Source organism: Oenanthe melanoleuca, chromosome 9 (genome assembly GCF_029582105.1).
Source record: "Oenanthe melanoleuca isolate GR-GAL-2019-014 chromosome 9, OMel1.0, whole genome shotgun sequence".
NCBI classification, from domain to species: domain Eukaryota; kingdom Metazoa; phylum Chordata; class Aves; order Passeriformes; family Muscicapidae; genus Oenanthe; species Oenanthe melanoleuca.
This window is the reverse complement of record NC_079343.1, coordinates 20,032,997-20,048,172: the sequence shown is the minus strand read 5'-3', so window position 1 is coordinate 20,048,172 and position 15,176 is coordinate 20,032,997. Positions and strand designations below refer to the sequence as shown.

Below are 15,176 nucleotides of genomic sequence, written 5' to 3'. Positions count from 1 at the left end.
CTATTAAGCAAACTTGAAGCCCTGCAAATCTTCAAAAGGAAGAAACAGAAATGCAGATGAAAACATAAATAATTTACAAAACCTCACAGCCATGCTCGCGATAACTCTAATAAAACAAATTATTGAGAAAAATAAAAGGTCAAAACATACAAGCTATACTAGTATGCTGTGGTAACTGGATTTTGAAAAGATTCTTGCCAGAGAAAAGCCAAAAGCCAAAAATGCATCTGACCAGACAGCAGTATTTTCCACACAAGTTTTATCTCTAAGAACTAAGATTTTTGTCTCATTTCAAATGTGATTTCCTGCCATTACCACCAATTCACACATGAATGGTGCAATAGTGAAAGCAAACTCATAGGGAAAAAAAAAAAAAAGCAGCATATTCAGAAATACTTATCCATAATTTCCTGCCAAAACAGATGATCTGAGTGAAGTCCCTAGGAATCAAAGCCATGTTTCAGGTCTAATGGTCAGTGTTTTCATCATCTGCTTCTTCAAGAGGAAGTGGAACACAAGTGTTAAACCTGCAGATGACACCACCCTGGGACTGCAAGAACACCAAATAAGAGAAAATTCTTGACCAACCAGATGCACAGAACACAAAGCTCCAGCACAAAGAAACAGCACATAGAAAAAAGAGAATAAAAGCCCATAAAGGAATTTTGAAGAAAAATGTCAAAGGCTATAATAGATCACAGGCTAGACATGAGTCATCCACATCACCCCACTGAGAAATAGGCCTTCAGTGCAGAGGAGGCTGGAGGAGGAGTGGGAGCCACAGCTGAAGCACTGTGAACCAACTGGACAGCACCCAGAGGAGTGCAACATGAGCCCCAAGAGATCCTGAAAACATGACATATAACGCAAGGCTGAACAATCTACAAAGCAAAGAGCAAACAAATTAGAGTCATCTAGCCTGGAGGAGAGGAAACTTGGGATATCCTAGTAAATCTCCTGATACATAGAAGACTGTTCCATTGAGAAAATGGGTTCTTTGAAGGCCAAAGAACAGAAGTGAGTAGGCTTAAGTTGCAGGTAAGAAAACTTATGTCTGGGTATTGGAAACCAAACAAATTCATTTGTTGTGGAAAGGAATAATTAAACACCAAAATAAATCATGAGGAAAGGTTGCAATGTCTGTAACACAAGGGCTTATATCTAGGTCATTCAAGTCTATCTTTAATTGAGCCTTTCCTGGGGCTACATGACTCACCAGAATCCTTCCTAGCAATAATGTTCTGCCCGGAGAAGCAGGTGATGGCAGAAGACAACCAAACAGTAATAATTCAGATAACAGGCCAAGAAAACTACTAAAGAAAAAGGCAAAAAGCTTTTAGACATGAAATAAACTAGTAAAATAAAATCTGAAACTGCTGTTTGATTGGGAATCAATGACTGTCTGCAAAGTGGTGAATTCCAGCATCAGCATCACACACATTCCTAATCTTAGAACCAACTTGCAGAGTTTACACAATCTCCTTGTTCTTTGATGCCAAGTGCAAGGACAACTGATGGTGCCCTTTGCTAGAAAGGGCATTATCAATTCCACTACTGCAGGTGAGAAAACTGCATTTGCAGTTGTGTTGCTCCACTTGTGAATGAGGCTCAGAGCTTTATCCATGTCAAATAAAAAGAGACACTTCACAGAACTCTAGAAGATACCTCTGTACCAGTTAACTACAGAAGACGAACAGTGAGCACAATGACTGACATAAAAAATGGTTGGTATAACCATACATTAATTTTTAAAATACATTAATATTTCTAACACAGGTCATTAGGTATGTTCACATTCAGGATGGTGTCATTTTAAAGTAAAGGAATAATTTAAAAATCCTCTCAAACATACAAATGTTTGTTTTTGGCATCATTACTACAGAAACATTCTCCTTGAGACAGAAAGAGGTCCAGAATAATGAAGAGAGATAGAAAGGAAAGGGGTTTTTTCAAAGAGATTTGAAGGAGAATAAACTTTAGATGACAAGCAGTGGAAGGCTGGGCTAGTCACATGCTCCAGGGTGAAAACTTGTTTAAAGATAAGAGTGGAGCAGGAAGGCAAAAAGTAGATAGAGGGAAGGATGGAAAAAAATACACAGGATACCAAAAAGCAAAATGCAAGGAACTGTTCACAGCTTTAAGAAAAGAAATACAAGCATGAAAGGAAGATGAAAAAAAAAAAAAAAAGTACCTGTTAACTGCTGGCAAAAAATTTAAAGAGAAGAGTGTGTTTAGCAGAAGCATTTTGGATATCTGACATTAGTGACACAGTATTTCTAAATCAATCCAGAAGATGCCACAAATAAAAGTGTTTTGCAAGCAAGAAAAAAGCACCTAATTAGTAAGACTCCATACACAGCTCTCTTCTACATCTCAGAAAACGTCTGGCACTCACAAAATGCCAGACATCCTCACTTTGGAAAGTCAGATTCTACAGTCTGAAAAAATTCCACTCTAAATCAAACAGATGTAAAGCAAGGAAAAAAACACAAAGAGCAAAGAAAACAAGTTGCAGTCTTCTTTCTGACAGTGATAAATGCTAACCTGCATGCCACTTGCTGAACGCTATCAAAAGATAAATCAAAGATTACTGAGTGACTAGGATATCACTGAATTTTTTATGTGCCCTTTTTAGGCCACTATCTGAGCACCTGAAGGTTGCTAAGTTTTATGACATTTTATGATGAAGAGTAAAGACCTCTGTACAACTCCAGTCTCACTGCAAAAGCACTTCTATCAGAATGAACACCTCTGCTAAAGCAGGCTCAGATGATTAAAAGCTAGAACTTTATTTTCCAACTAAATCAGAATCTGAGGCCATACAAGTTTCCAGGTTTACAACTGTGGAGCTAATACAGTTTAAATTTGCAGTCTACAGAGATTTAATTTTGTTTTGTTGACATTTGCCACAGAGATGGCACAGAAGCTGTGCAGTCAGCAGATCACAATGCACACACGACACAGGATGGGGACAAAAACCCCTCAGTTGTCAGAGCTGTGGCTGGAAAAGGACACATCCCTGACAACTTCAGTGACTTGACTGCAGCCACAGCAGGAAATGAGTGTCAGAGCTGGGAACAAAACCCAGATTTCCTAAGTTTTGCAAGTATAACAACTAAAAACCACTTGAAATTAGCCAACAACTTTGCCATCTCATAATTAGCTGATGAGACCACAACCAAGCAGATCTTCCAGAGAACTTTTAATTGCACATCTCTCCAAGGAAAATTCTACACAGGCATTGAACTTCATTGTTCAAGAGCTGCAATGTCTTTAACTCTTCTCTAACTATGGGGCTGGTCACAGAACCTGCTCCTGACACTAAACTGATTCATAGCCCAAATATCTGCCCAGCAAGGGATTTTCCACAGCAACTTTTTGCAGCCAGCAAAGCAGTGCAGAAAGCACACTGTTTCCTAATTTCACTTAATAGACAGTTCTCTCTCTTTCTAACGTCATTCCCCAACTCAGCTGCAAAAGTAGGGTAACATGCCCTTGTCAAAGGATTTCTGCTGCTAAACAGCATGAGCAGAGAAACCCTAAAGTAGTCTTGCAAAATGATTAAGTTGTTGCCAATCTCTTTCAAAAAAAAAAAAAAAAAGTTATTTTTCCTGCAGTTATCTAGTGAAGTGATTTCTACCCAAATGCACAGATCACTGACTTCATAACAAATAATGCTGAGTATATTACAGGACCCGGTATTTAAGGCTTCTTGACCAGGTATATTACAGGCACATATATTACATAAATCACCTTTAAATAAAATTTGACCATAAGATGAAGTGACCTGATTTTCTCGCCTTCATGTTGCAAATTAAATCTAGATTTATTAGCTAAAGTTCAGTCCTTCAGATGATTTTTCAAAACAAACCGAGTGTTATCTATCCTTGGAAAACAGCATTCATTTAATCTTTACTACACACTTCCCCAGCAGAAATTCTGCACCCAGATGAACTTAATACTTTGGTTTTTAAAACAGCCTAAAAGCATGCCATTTATATACAGTACACAGATACTCTAGTCAAGCTGATTTATAAAGCATAAATGAAAATAACCTTTAAAAAAAGAAAAAGAAAGAAGTGATTCATAGTTTTCATTTCTTATAATTTTGAATGACTCGTCTAAGTAATTTTTATTAAACTTCTTCAGCAGTGATTTCATAACTGCTCTAAAAGTTAGACAAAGATATTCTCTGTGCAGTAAATTAGGCCCCTTTAAAACAGCACAAAAAATGTATCCCAGGGAACTGAGGAGAAATATTTAACTGTAATTTCATGGAATTTATTTCATGACAGCCATGGGATTCAACAGCTACCTCCAAACAACTCTTTCCTACATTTTTTCTGCATCTCAACCACCTGGAGAACTGCCCATCAGCCATCAGGTGAGGAAAACTCATCCAACCATTTTCCCACTTTGGTTTGTGTTTTTGTCTTGGGTTTGGTTTTTTGTTTTTTTCAGTTTTTCTAATATGTCAAGCCAGTTGTCTGGTTATATAATAAAAAACTTCCCCGCAAAAGAAGAGTTTTACTCTGCTGGTGAGCAAGCCTTAATAACACATATAACAAACCAGGCAACCACACAGGAAGCAAATGAGGATCAGCACTACAAAAAGAACCTCCCAACACCTGCAAGTGCAAAGGAAGAAAAAAAAAATAAAAAAGCTTTTGTACTCAACCAGTTGCTGGAACACAGACATCTACTGCACGACTCAACACTTCAATGCCACTATGAACATATGGCAGTGTGCACCAATGCCCTCCCCTCACCTACAGCACTGTCAGGTGAGACAGCAGAAATTCATAGATCTTTTAGCAAGAATTACTGCCATGAGACCCACAAACAACACACTGATTTCATTACCAAGCTTTGCAATATGTGTATTGATAATCACAAATGATCTGACCAGGGAATTTTGCTTACAACTTGCATAAACTTAGTATACTTTAATATAATCTCCCAGGGTTTCTTATTCATTATTCACAGCTTTTACAAAGGGGGAGGAAAAACGAAACTTTTATTTGCTGAAAGAACTTCTGCTATGTGAGCACTGAAAAAAAGTGAAAGGGGTTTGAAAGAAGGAAGCCTCATTCAGAGCCTCTTCCTCCTTTCAAAACCCACAGTGAACACAACAGACAAAAGCAGCAGTTCCCCTAAAACTTTTCTGAATATCACATACTACTTAATAAAGCTAATAAACAGAAGAAAAGTTGGTCTCAGAAACCCTTTCTCCAAGGGAAGTGACTCGACTGATTGTGGCTGCAGAAGCAGAACACCACATTTCCTGGCAGACATCCCAAAAGTCTGCTATTACACTGCTGTCAAGATATATTTTGATTAAAGGTGTTTTGAGGAAATGGATTTTCTTGCTTTGGATTTTATTCTGACTATACATAGAATACTTTTCCCTCTGTCAGATAAGATGATCTATTCACACTCCATGCCCATTTTCAGAAGTCTGTGTAACTTAGTACTCCATACAGTCACCCAATAATTCTTTCAGTCATGTAACTGGGCAATAGTCAAACTGAATTTGCATTATCAAAGGTTAGCATGAAGGAAGAAACAGCCTCTCACAGCAATTTTAAACATTGCTCTAAGAACTAAAATAGTGAATCAGCTGAAGCACCCTGATGTGTACACAGTGCCATGCAATTTGTACCTCCCCTTTTAAATATCACTGCAGTAAAGAAATAAAACTACTGAAAGTCATGCACTATTTGTGCAACTTCCTCTTCCCTCTTACAGCTGTGCAAAATACCTGATAATAAATCATGTTGTAACCTCCCAAAAGACCTATAACCAGATTACATTATTTTGTGAAAACACACCCTCTAGGCAATAAGGCCTGGGAAATCATGAGGCAATAACACTTCCTTTCACAAAGTTAAAAGTCCTGCTCACACAGAGCTCAAGTTGCTCTTACTTTACATACTATTTTGTCAAGATGCCCACCAAAAATAACTTGGAAAAATCCCTGCTTAGAATTTGATAAAATCACCTATTTTCTCTATTTAACTGCAAACACAACAAGCAAGGTAAGCTGGCCTCATTCACTGCTAACATACTGCCTCATGCCAGTTTCTCTGCTCAGGTCACCATGCCAAACATATTGGTCTTGTAACATCAATAAAATCAGAAAGAAAAAATGAGCTGAACAGGCAAGTTAAGCTTTCTGCCACAGCATTCTCAAAGGCTGCTATGGCATGTCCAGTTCCTGTGAGCAGCAAAGGATTTGAACAGAGATTCAGGTAAATTGTTTAATTAAAAAATAGTCCAATGTGCAACAATGAAGGAAATGGCTTTCTTATCCTCCCCTACAATCCAAATCACAGTATTTATAAAGCATAATCCATTTTGGACTTCATACAGTAATACAAACCTAAGACCTTGTAACAGCTGCTCTTTCATGAGTGTCTTCAATAGAATGCCAAGATTCACTTTTTTCCTAAAGGGTTATTAGTCCAGTACCCAAAGAGGGCCTACAAGAAAGCCAGGGAGGGTCTGTTTACAAGCTCATATAGTAATATGACAAAGGGGAATGGCTTCAAACTGAGAGATGGCAGATTTGGATTAGATACAAGAAAGAAATTCTTCCTTGTGAGGGTGCAGAGGCCCTGGCACAGGCAGTCCAGAGAAGCTGTGGCTGCTCCATTCCTGGAAGTGTTCAAGGCCAGATTGGACAGGGCTTATCTGCTTGCCTCAATGTGCTTAACCAACCAAATGCCTGTAATACATTCCTTGTCTACTTTATTTTAGGATGCTCCCTGTCAGACACACAGATCATCAATAACTTTTGCTCAGATGCTTCCTGGAAGAAAAGAGACTCTACAATAAAAGTGTCTTCAGCTCCAATGAAGAAAGAAACTAAGTTAACATTCAGGTGCTAAGAAGTAAGCCTCAATCCCAAAGGCAGGGCTAGTTTCTCCCAAACCCTTTCAAGTCCAGTCAGTGCATTTTTAATTTTTTTCTTTGAAAAAAAAGCTTTATGTAAAATCCAAGCAATTGAAGAGACATTGAGGCTTGACAGTGTCTGTAGTCCAAAATGCATGGTCTTTTGCCACATGCTCCCAAAGTAGCCCATTCTCTAACATGGAAATGAAGATGCCTTTGAAATTCCGACTACACAGTTCTAATTTCAGAACTAAAAGTTTTCCTCTGTGGGCTCCAGCACCTAGTTTTCTTTATCTGCAATATCATCTTTCTGTCAGGCATGTACAATAGGAGAACAGATTTTTAGGCAAGATTTTTACAGCTAAAGCATGACTTCAGACACCTATCAGGAGAAAACTATATGGCATCACATTTTATAAAATAAGAATTGAGAGCTCAAAAATCACAAGCCACTTTTTTCAGAAGACTTCTTAAACCACTGAGCATGGAAATGCTACAATTCTTCAATAATCAATCACAGAAATAGCAGATACTAAACAGGCCACACTAAGAAATACAGAACCAATGCAAGAAATGAAACATTTAACACACAAATCCTTTACATACCTCAAATGACCACAGCATCTCAGAAAAAGAGACCCTCAAGTGCATCCTGCATTGGTTAAGTAGGTTTATAGCAGATTTTTAGTATTAAATAAAGCATTCAAATCTGTGACAGGCTATGAACTTTCTCTTAAGACTAGAAAGCAGCTCAAATTTTGTAGATAGCAATTTCACCATAAAAAAAATGATATTTGTCAAGTCCATGACAAGAAAAATACAGAGCAATCATACATTCCTTCATGTACTGGCATACTACATACACGATTATCTTAAAATGAAATGCTGTTTACCCTCTTCTTTGAAGAATCATTTATAAAAGTATTTTACATAAGCACGAAGGGCTCCTGTTCTGGACTATTCATACAGCCATTACTGAAAAACCTTGCTTTCAATATTTGGATTTGTTCTAGTAGGCAATAGCTATTTATGCCAATCAGCTCCTGCACTGTGAGTCTAATTCGTATTTTCTTTCAGCACGGAAAAAACCCAACAAACCCTTTCCAAAAGCATCTTCCCCCAAAATCACCATTAAGTAATAAACCTTAAGGCTTTTCCAAAATGTGTGCCAAAATTATACTGATAATTGCTGACAGTGGCTGCTCAACAAATTTCACAGGAAGAGAATTTCGTTCACAGCTGGAACTGTCTAGCTCTTCCTTTTAACATGCTCTGAGAAAGCCTGCTCTGTAAAACATTACAGTTTTGAGTCTACTGCATCCACCCAAGAGCATTTTTACTTGTAATTCCATTTCAAACATGATTTATGATTTTAATTTCGGTTTAATGCCCTGCTTTCAGACATGTGTACAGACCAGTCTATCCTTAAAGCTTCCTAAATCTTAAGCTTCCTTTCCATTTTGTTGCAATTCTCTTTCCAAACTGAAATGTAAATATCTACAAAAATGTGCACAGCCCCACAAAGTAGCACAAAAACGTGCAAAGGAGTAACAAAATGCAACAACAGATGACAGCATGTATTTTGGGGAATAGACCACACAAAACATCTCCGCCTAGTAAAACATTTCAGGATAAAAACAGTTTGCCTTTTGTCTACATTATTATCTCTCCTTCCCATTTACATTAAAATTCTCCTTTCCCAGACTTATTTTTACCCAAAGTAAACAAGGAAAAAAACTCCTCTTAAGTCACTGCATGTGGGAGGCCAAGGAATTGCAGAGGTTTGTTTCTTAAATCACAGTGTAATTCTCAGTCCTACTTTCTATCTTTTCTACCATGGTCTGTACTAATGCTAAGTGGTTTTCTCAACAGCAGATGAAAAGTGATTTGTATTAAAAAAGTCTAGCTGCAAATATGTCACCTGTGTTTTGCAAGAAGATATGACCTTGCATTTACAGAGACACTTTGTCACATCTGTTTTGCTGCACTTCTTATCTGCTTGCTTAACAAACAGATTTTGTGCGAGAAATTGAAGGATTCTTTTGCGAGGTAAAGTTTTTCCTGGTGACATAATTACAAAAACAGTCATAACTACTGAGCACATCACATTACAGTCAAGAAAAAGCAAGAGCAGATAGTCAGTGAAAGTCACAAGTCATGACACTCTTAATGAAATTTAAAAACACTGTAATATTTTTTTCTTTTATAAGTTATGTCTCTCCATCCCAGAGGAAAGCATCAGTTTCAATGAAGTCAAGCAACCTATTTAAAACTAGAAAAACAAATAACAATTATAATCAAAGCACATGTTGAATGTTGCTAAATCCAGCACATATTTACTTGCCTTCGATTACAAATTTTACCTTCCACTGAAAGTACAGAAACAACCTCTTAGCAGTAAACAGAGCCTTCCACCCATCCTACCAGATACTCCCTACTGACCAGAACACAAATAGTTTTTGCTCATTGTCAACAAAATTCTATTCTTCTCCCTCAGTCACATAAAAACCATAAACAGACAGAAGTTATTAAGGGACTTCATTTGTGCAGGGGGTCATACCATCCATTAAATACTCCTATTATTGAGTGCTAAGTGGAACTTTGACACCACAAAATTTGCTGCTTAAAAAGGTTATGGATAGGAAACAAAAGAGGATGGGACCAGATACAGGTCAAATATCCAAGTCTCACAGCAAGCCAGCTCATCAAACAACACCAACCCTCCCACTTTTAGAACAGTCCTTGAAAGAATCAGTGTCAGGACTGGTTTGATTGTGTTTTGGTATGCAATTCTTAGAGTTTAATTTTCATAAGGTAAGACTTATGAATTACACACAGGACACAACAGATATCTCCATTTGGAGCAGACAGCTGGCTGAAGACAGGGCCAGGTTCTGCACGCTTTGGAACACACTGTGCTGCAAATGTATCAGCCCTCAGCAGCCACAGAATACAAAGAGAAAATAAGGTTAAAAGACCCAAAACACATGGGTCCAGCAGATCAAAGAATATCTCTAGCAAAAAAAGAGGGCCACATTTTCTCCTGTGCTAAGTTACATGAGGGGAGTCCTTGACCTCCAGCTCTCAAACTACTCTAGCAAAGCAACACAACCTTTGGGCTGTTCCAACACACACCTTGCTGATCCCTCAGTGATAATTCAGAAGGTATTTCAGGGACAGTCTGAACCACAGGAACCCTTCTGAGAAAATATGCATTTATTTATCTAGCATAAAATAATAAGCAGTTAGTTTTAGCCAGAAAGGGGAAGAGGCTTCATTGACAAATAAGAGGGGGGGAACTGTACTCCAGAATAGCAAGGTGATTTCAAAAACTAGATTCTCAGTCACTGGAATAGTTTAAAGTACTTTTGGCATTCAGAAACTAGAGGGAAAAGGGAGGGGGAGGGGAGTAACTGCATTCAGTAAAATGATTAAGTGAAAATAACACACACTTGTCAGTGCAACCAATGAGACAAAGGCTGTCCACCTTGTTCAGAATGCCAGTAACTGCAAGGTATTACAAAATACCATCTGTCCTCTCAGAACATCCTAACAGTAACCAGCATCTGAAAGGAAAAAAACCCATCTCAGCCATACAATCCTCCAGTGCTAATCTATTTGAGGACATTCCCTTATTAGTAGAAATTTTTCATTAGAACACATGTAGAAGATGAAGAACACTCCTACAGATACTGTGCTGGCTGTGGAGGGTGTGAGGTGTGACAGGCACTACCTACACAGAACAGTCAAAAGCATTCCCTGTGATCACCTCTCAATGCAGCCTATGGAAAACTTCTGGACTTGATAAACTCCTTCCCAATCTGAACCTTCTTATAACCATGAAATAAATAAAATAGTCTGGTAACTAAGTTTTACAGTTAATCTATAGATTTTACCTTTGATTTACAGTTAAATAAGCCCAAAATTTGCCCAAATACCCAGCTCTCCACAGCATTAAAGCTGTTGTGCACTACAGCATTCAGGTCCTTAAACTGCAAAGATACTCTGCCAAATCCAGCACAACACTTGTCTTGAACTGTTATTTATAAAAGAGGGGTCAGGCAGGCAGCTCTAAGGTTTTTCTCCATGTAGTATCCTTTGTACTTTGCTCAGCTGTTAGACAACAGATCAAAAGGCTCAACTCCTCAGCAACAGGAAATCCTGAGACCCTTCTTTAATTGACCAGACTAATAATTTAAAATCATGCAGCTCAAAATCACACATACAAGGGTATTCTACCACCATTTTCAGAGGCCTCCTTGCCAGACAACCGAAGGTGTCAGCAGGTTGTGTTAATGGCACTGCAACAGCTCTTGCACTCCACGAGCACCATCAGAGAGCAGCACAGCCCAAACACTGCCCTAAACCCACCAAAGGAGAAGGGAACACAAAGTCCCCAGGTGTTATAAATGTCACTGGACTCTCGTTTTGTGCTGCCGCTGCACAAACTCGACCACAGGAGCCAAAACAGCACTTTGCACACAGATTTGCTATGAGATCTATCATATCTGGAAAGGCAAATAAAACATATTATGCTTTTCCTGAATATTAATGATGCTTCCTATCAACTGTTGTTTATCCGGTGGCTTTTTTCAAGCAGAGTTGGCTGTGCCTGTGGTGTTATGCAACCCTCCAAATCCACATGCCTACTGCTCTCTGAGATCTCAAGGTAACAGAGCTGGAACCCAAACATCTCTCCTGCCCAAAGCTTGTCTCTGTCACAGCATTTTACTCAAAGCCATGAATTCTAACTTGGCTTTATACTTTTTCTTTACTAAAACTTAAGTACTTTCAACTATTAACTACATACTATAATATCACATTAACTAGAAAGTTAATGACTTACTATGCAGCTTATTTAGCATGAGGCAGCATTAGATGGAGAAAAACTGATACACTGTCTCTGTAGGGTGGTGTGAATTGTTTTGGAGCAAGGAAACCAGACTAAAGGGCAATATACCAAACAACCTGATGATTTGTGCTACACAGGCACTGAAGGCTATACTACTGTCACCAATTTCTTAGATATAATAAAATCACTAAAAAACATCTAACACCTCAGTTAAAAAACTGTTACAGACTTTTAAGATTATAGTAAGGATGGAGGAAGTCTTACATTCTTAGCATGTCTCCTCAGAGGACTGTTCTTGCCCTTCTATCCCTTTCTGTAGCCCTACAGGCATGCACAGGTCTTCAGAGAGAAAGCACAGCAAAGTCACCACTTTCAAACCTTAGCTAAAATAGTCTGAATTCCATACCAGGTCCTCTCATTACTTTAAGTTCACCTGCTTCATTCTCCTCCCCTCTTAACAATGCAAGTTCTCAAAAGCATATACACTCATGAGCACTCAGTATATGAAATACTGTTCTCTTAAGCAAACAAGAAATTGCAAAACAATTCATTGGTTTCATATAGAGTACTTAACAACTACCTAGAAGCACCTTCAGCAAAGTACCAGTCCCTCCCCCTTTCCCAATCTCTTACTACTTTTCCAGCATTTCTGCACACCAACGTTTTTCTTTTGTATTACTACAACATCCCACTTGCATCACTCCCACACATTCAAACTCTCCTGTATGGATGAGGACCCTTTTTTAAAACCCACATCAAGCACAGGTACAAATGCATGCTCCAAAGGCATCCAAACCCACGCATTCCTCTCTCCTCCTCTCAGACACAGATTTTGGCACCTTTTGATTCAAATATTTCTGTCACCCCACTCTTCCCACTCATTCTGGTTATTTTGTCAGCATCCTTCCCCATGTTTTTAGCCCTCTGACATTCTTTCAAAGCCTAAACATCACAGCCACGTGAAGAAGAAAACATGGTGGGATCTGTATAAAACCAGCACTTACACATAGGGACGAGTTGCCTGAGTGTCTTTAGGAAGCAACATGCAGTATGATACCTGTCTTAGGCCATTTTTCATCTTTATGAGCTGTGAAGCAACAAAGCCAATAACATCTGTGATGTCTATAGGACAAAAACCCACGAAACACCTATCATTGCAATAATTTTTCCTCATGAGTACCATATTTAGATGTCTGCCAAGAGTCTTGACTTTTTATTATCCTGCTTTTCTACTACACTAATTCTTCTCTGTCAAAACTAGTGCAAGTTTTAAACAGTCATTTTCCACCAGTTCCTTTAAGAAGCACTAAAACCTCCTAGCGCCAAGTTTACTGCTCATCCTGTTACACTAATCTTTTACTTTCTATTAAAGGCAAACAGATTTCTGGAAAGCTGGTCAGTGTACTACTTGCAGTGAAAAAAAGCAACCATGTTTGATACATGAATTGCTAGCACTGATACAGTCCTAATCTAAACTCTACAGAAGACAGTGTAACACTGCTTCAAAAACCACACACACAAACCTCAAGCCACCTTTAAGTGGAAAAAATGTTAGCTATGTTACACCAAAAAGGTTGGTTTTTTTCTAAAAAACGTGTGTACAACTGTAACAGAACAGAAGAGTGCAGTCAGAGCTCAAACAGAGCAATTAATTTCCAGGTCAGTAACTCTTGGTGTCAGACCAAACTACTGAGCACTGTCAAGCTGGCACTGAGACCATCACCACAAGCTCTCTGCCTCAGCCATAGAACTGGGAAAATCTATGGGCCATGAGAAACGAGGTCAGGGAAGAACAGCAGGAAAAAAGAAAACACAAAAATTTTTATCTTTTTTTTTGTAAAAAGCGATGCAACAGATTAAACAAATCTTAGTGAGACAGAAGCTTTAACAATTTAAAATCTGAAAACCTAACTAAGGTAAGGTCTTGCACTAACCTGGACAACATCCGTGATGCAAAGTAACTCAAATGAACGGAAGTTATTTTACAAATACATCATTTAGAAATAATTTCTCCCTTACAGAAAATGCAAGTAGGGTTATGCTGGTCGGGGCAGGAAGCAGGCCAATACTTCAAATCAAAATAGCGAAACTCGATGTACTTCCCTGCCAGAGCATCACAGACGTGACAGCCACGGCCGCCTGGTTTCCCCTGCTCGCTCTAACCCAGCACAGCAAGCAGCGCCTGTGGGGGGGGACAGGCACCCTCGCTGCTGCCTTTTCCAAGTGGCTTCCCCCGCCAAAAGCATTTTACGGATGTTTTCCTTCCATTTCTTCCACTTTCAAATCCTCAGCACGCAGCGGCTGCAAAGCGCTCAGGTACGGGGAAATTATTTGAGAGAGACGCACGTCGGGTGAAAAACCCTTAAAACATTTCGCAACGGGAAGGAGGAAGAAGCTGCGAATCTCTGAAGTGTCGGTCCAGGGAAAAAGGCACCGTCATTTCTCCGGGAAGTTTGGGGAGCCCTTCCCAAAGGGGGCCACACGAAAGGGAATGCGCTGTCCTCTGTGCTAAGGGGGTTTCAAGGAAAAAAAAAAACAAAAAAAACAAAACAACACAAAAAAACCAACCAAAAGCCAAAAAACCGAAACGGCCCAAACCCTCGGATACGGGTTGAAATACAATTTTACAACCCGTCCATAACGATCCAAGCACAGCCTGCAGGTCTCCCCATTCCCTGGGGGAAGGACTCTCCTCCCTCCCGCGCCCCGGCCCTGCTCCCCCGCGGCCCGGGCAGCGCCGGCGGGACGGGGCCGAGCCGAGAGCCCGCCCGGCGCGGGGCTGCAGGGAGGCACCTACCAGCTGCTGCCGGACCCAGCGCAGCATCCCCGGCGGCGCGGGTCGCGGCCCCCGCGGCGGGGCTCCCTCGGCAGTGCCGCGCCCTCCCTCCGCTGTCGCCGCCGCCGCCTCAGGCGAGCCGCCCGCCGCGGCTGCTCCCCATGGCGCGGGGCCCACGCCGAGTCAGGAGCGGCACAGCCCCGCCGGCGCCCCGAGCCGCGGCTGCCGCCGCCATCACAGCACGGCCGCTGACACTCGGCGGCGGCGGCCGCCCCGGGAAGTGACGTGGCGGGGCGGGGAGAGGGCCCGGTGCTAGCGATGGAGCCGTGAGGGGGGAGCCGCCGTGACCTGCCCCGGGCCTGGGCTGCCGTGGTCCGGCCGCTCCGCCGCCCTGCGGGGCCGCTTCTCGGGCACACGAGCCGTGCGGGCGCCCGAGTGACCCTCGGGCAAAATTCCAGCTCCTCACACGGGCTCCGGCCGCAGCCCGGCAGCGCTGAGTGCCCTCAGCCAGGGCTTCAGCCTGCGAGGGCCCCCGTTCTGCCCCAGGGAAGCTACTTCGCAACTTGATTGTTTTGTTTGCACAAAGTGCAGAGCGTACTCATGTTGGAATAAAGACTTTGAAAAGAGAGCAGATAATCAGTGGTTTGAAGTTAA

General features: G+C 40.7%; 1 protein-coding gene across 3 annotated transcripts in view; it reads right to left on the bottom strand.

Annotated features, from left to right (window-relative positions):
- Positions 1-14,795, bottom strand: part of ATP11B (ATPase phospholipid transporting 11B (putative)) — a 61,052-nt gene extending 46,257 nt beyond the window's left edge. For 2 of the 3 annotated variants that reach the window (XM_056499324.1, XM_056499322.1), the window contains exon 1: positions 14,544-14,795. In XM_056499324.1, the coding sequence (XP_056355299.1) occupies positions 14,544-14,570 (27 nt within the window). In that variant the 5' untranslated portion in view covers positions 14,571-14,795. The remainder of the gene's footprint in view (positions 1-14,543) is intronic. The other variant, XM_056499323.1, reaches the window with a different exon arrangement.
- Positions 14,796-15,176: the final 381 nt, after the last annotated feature.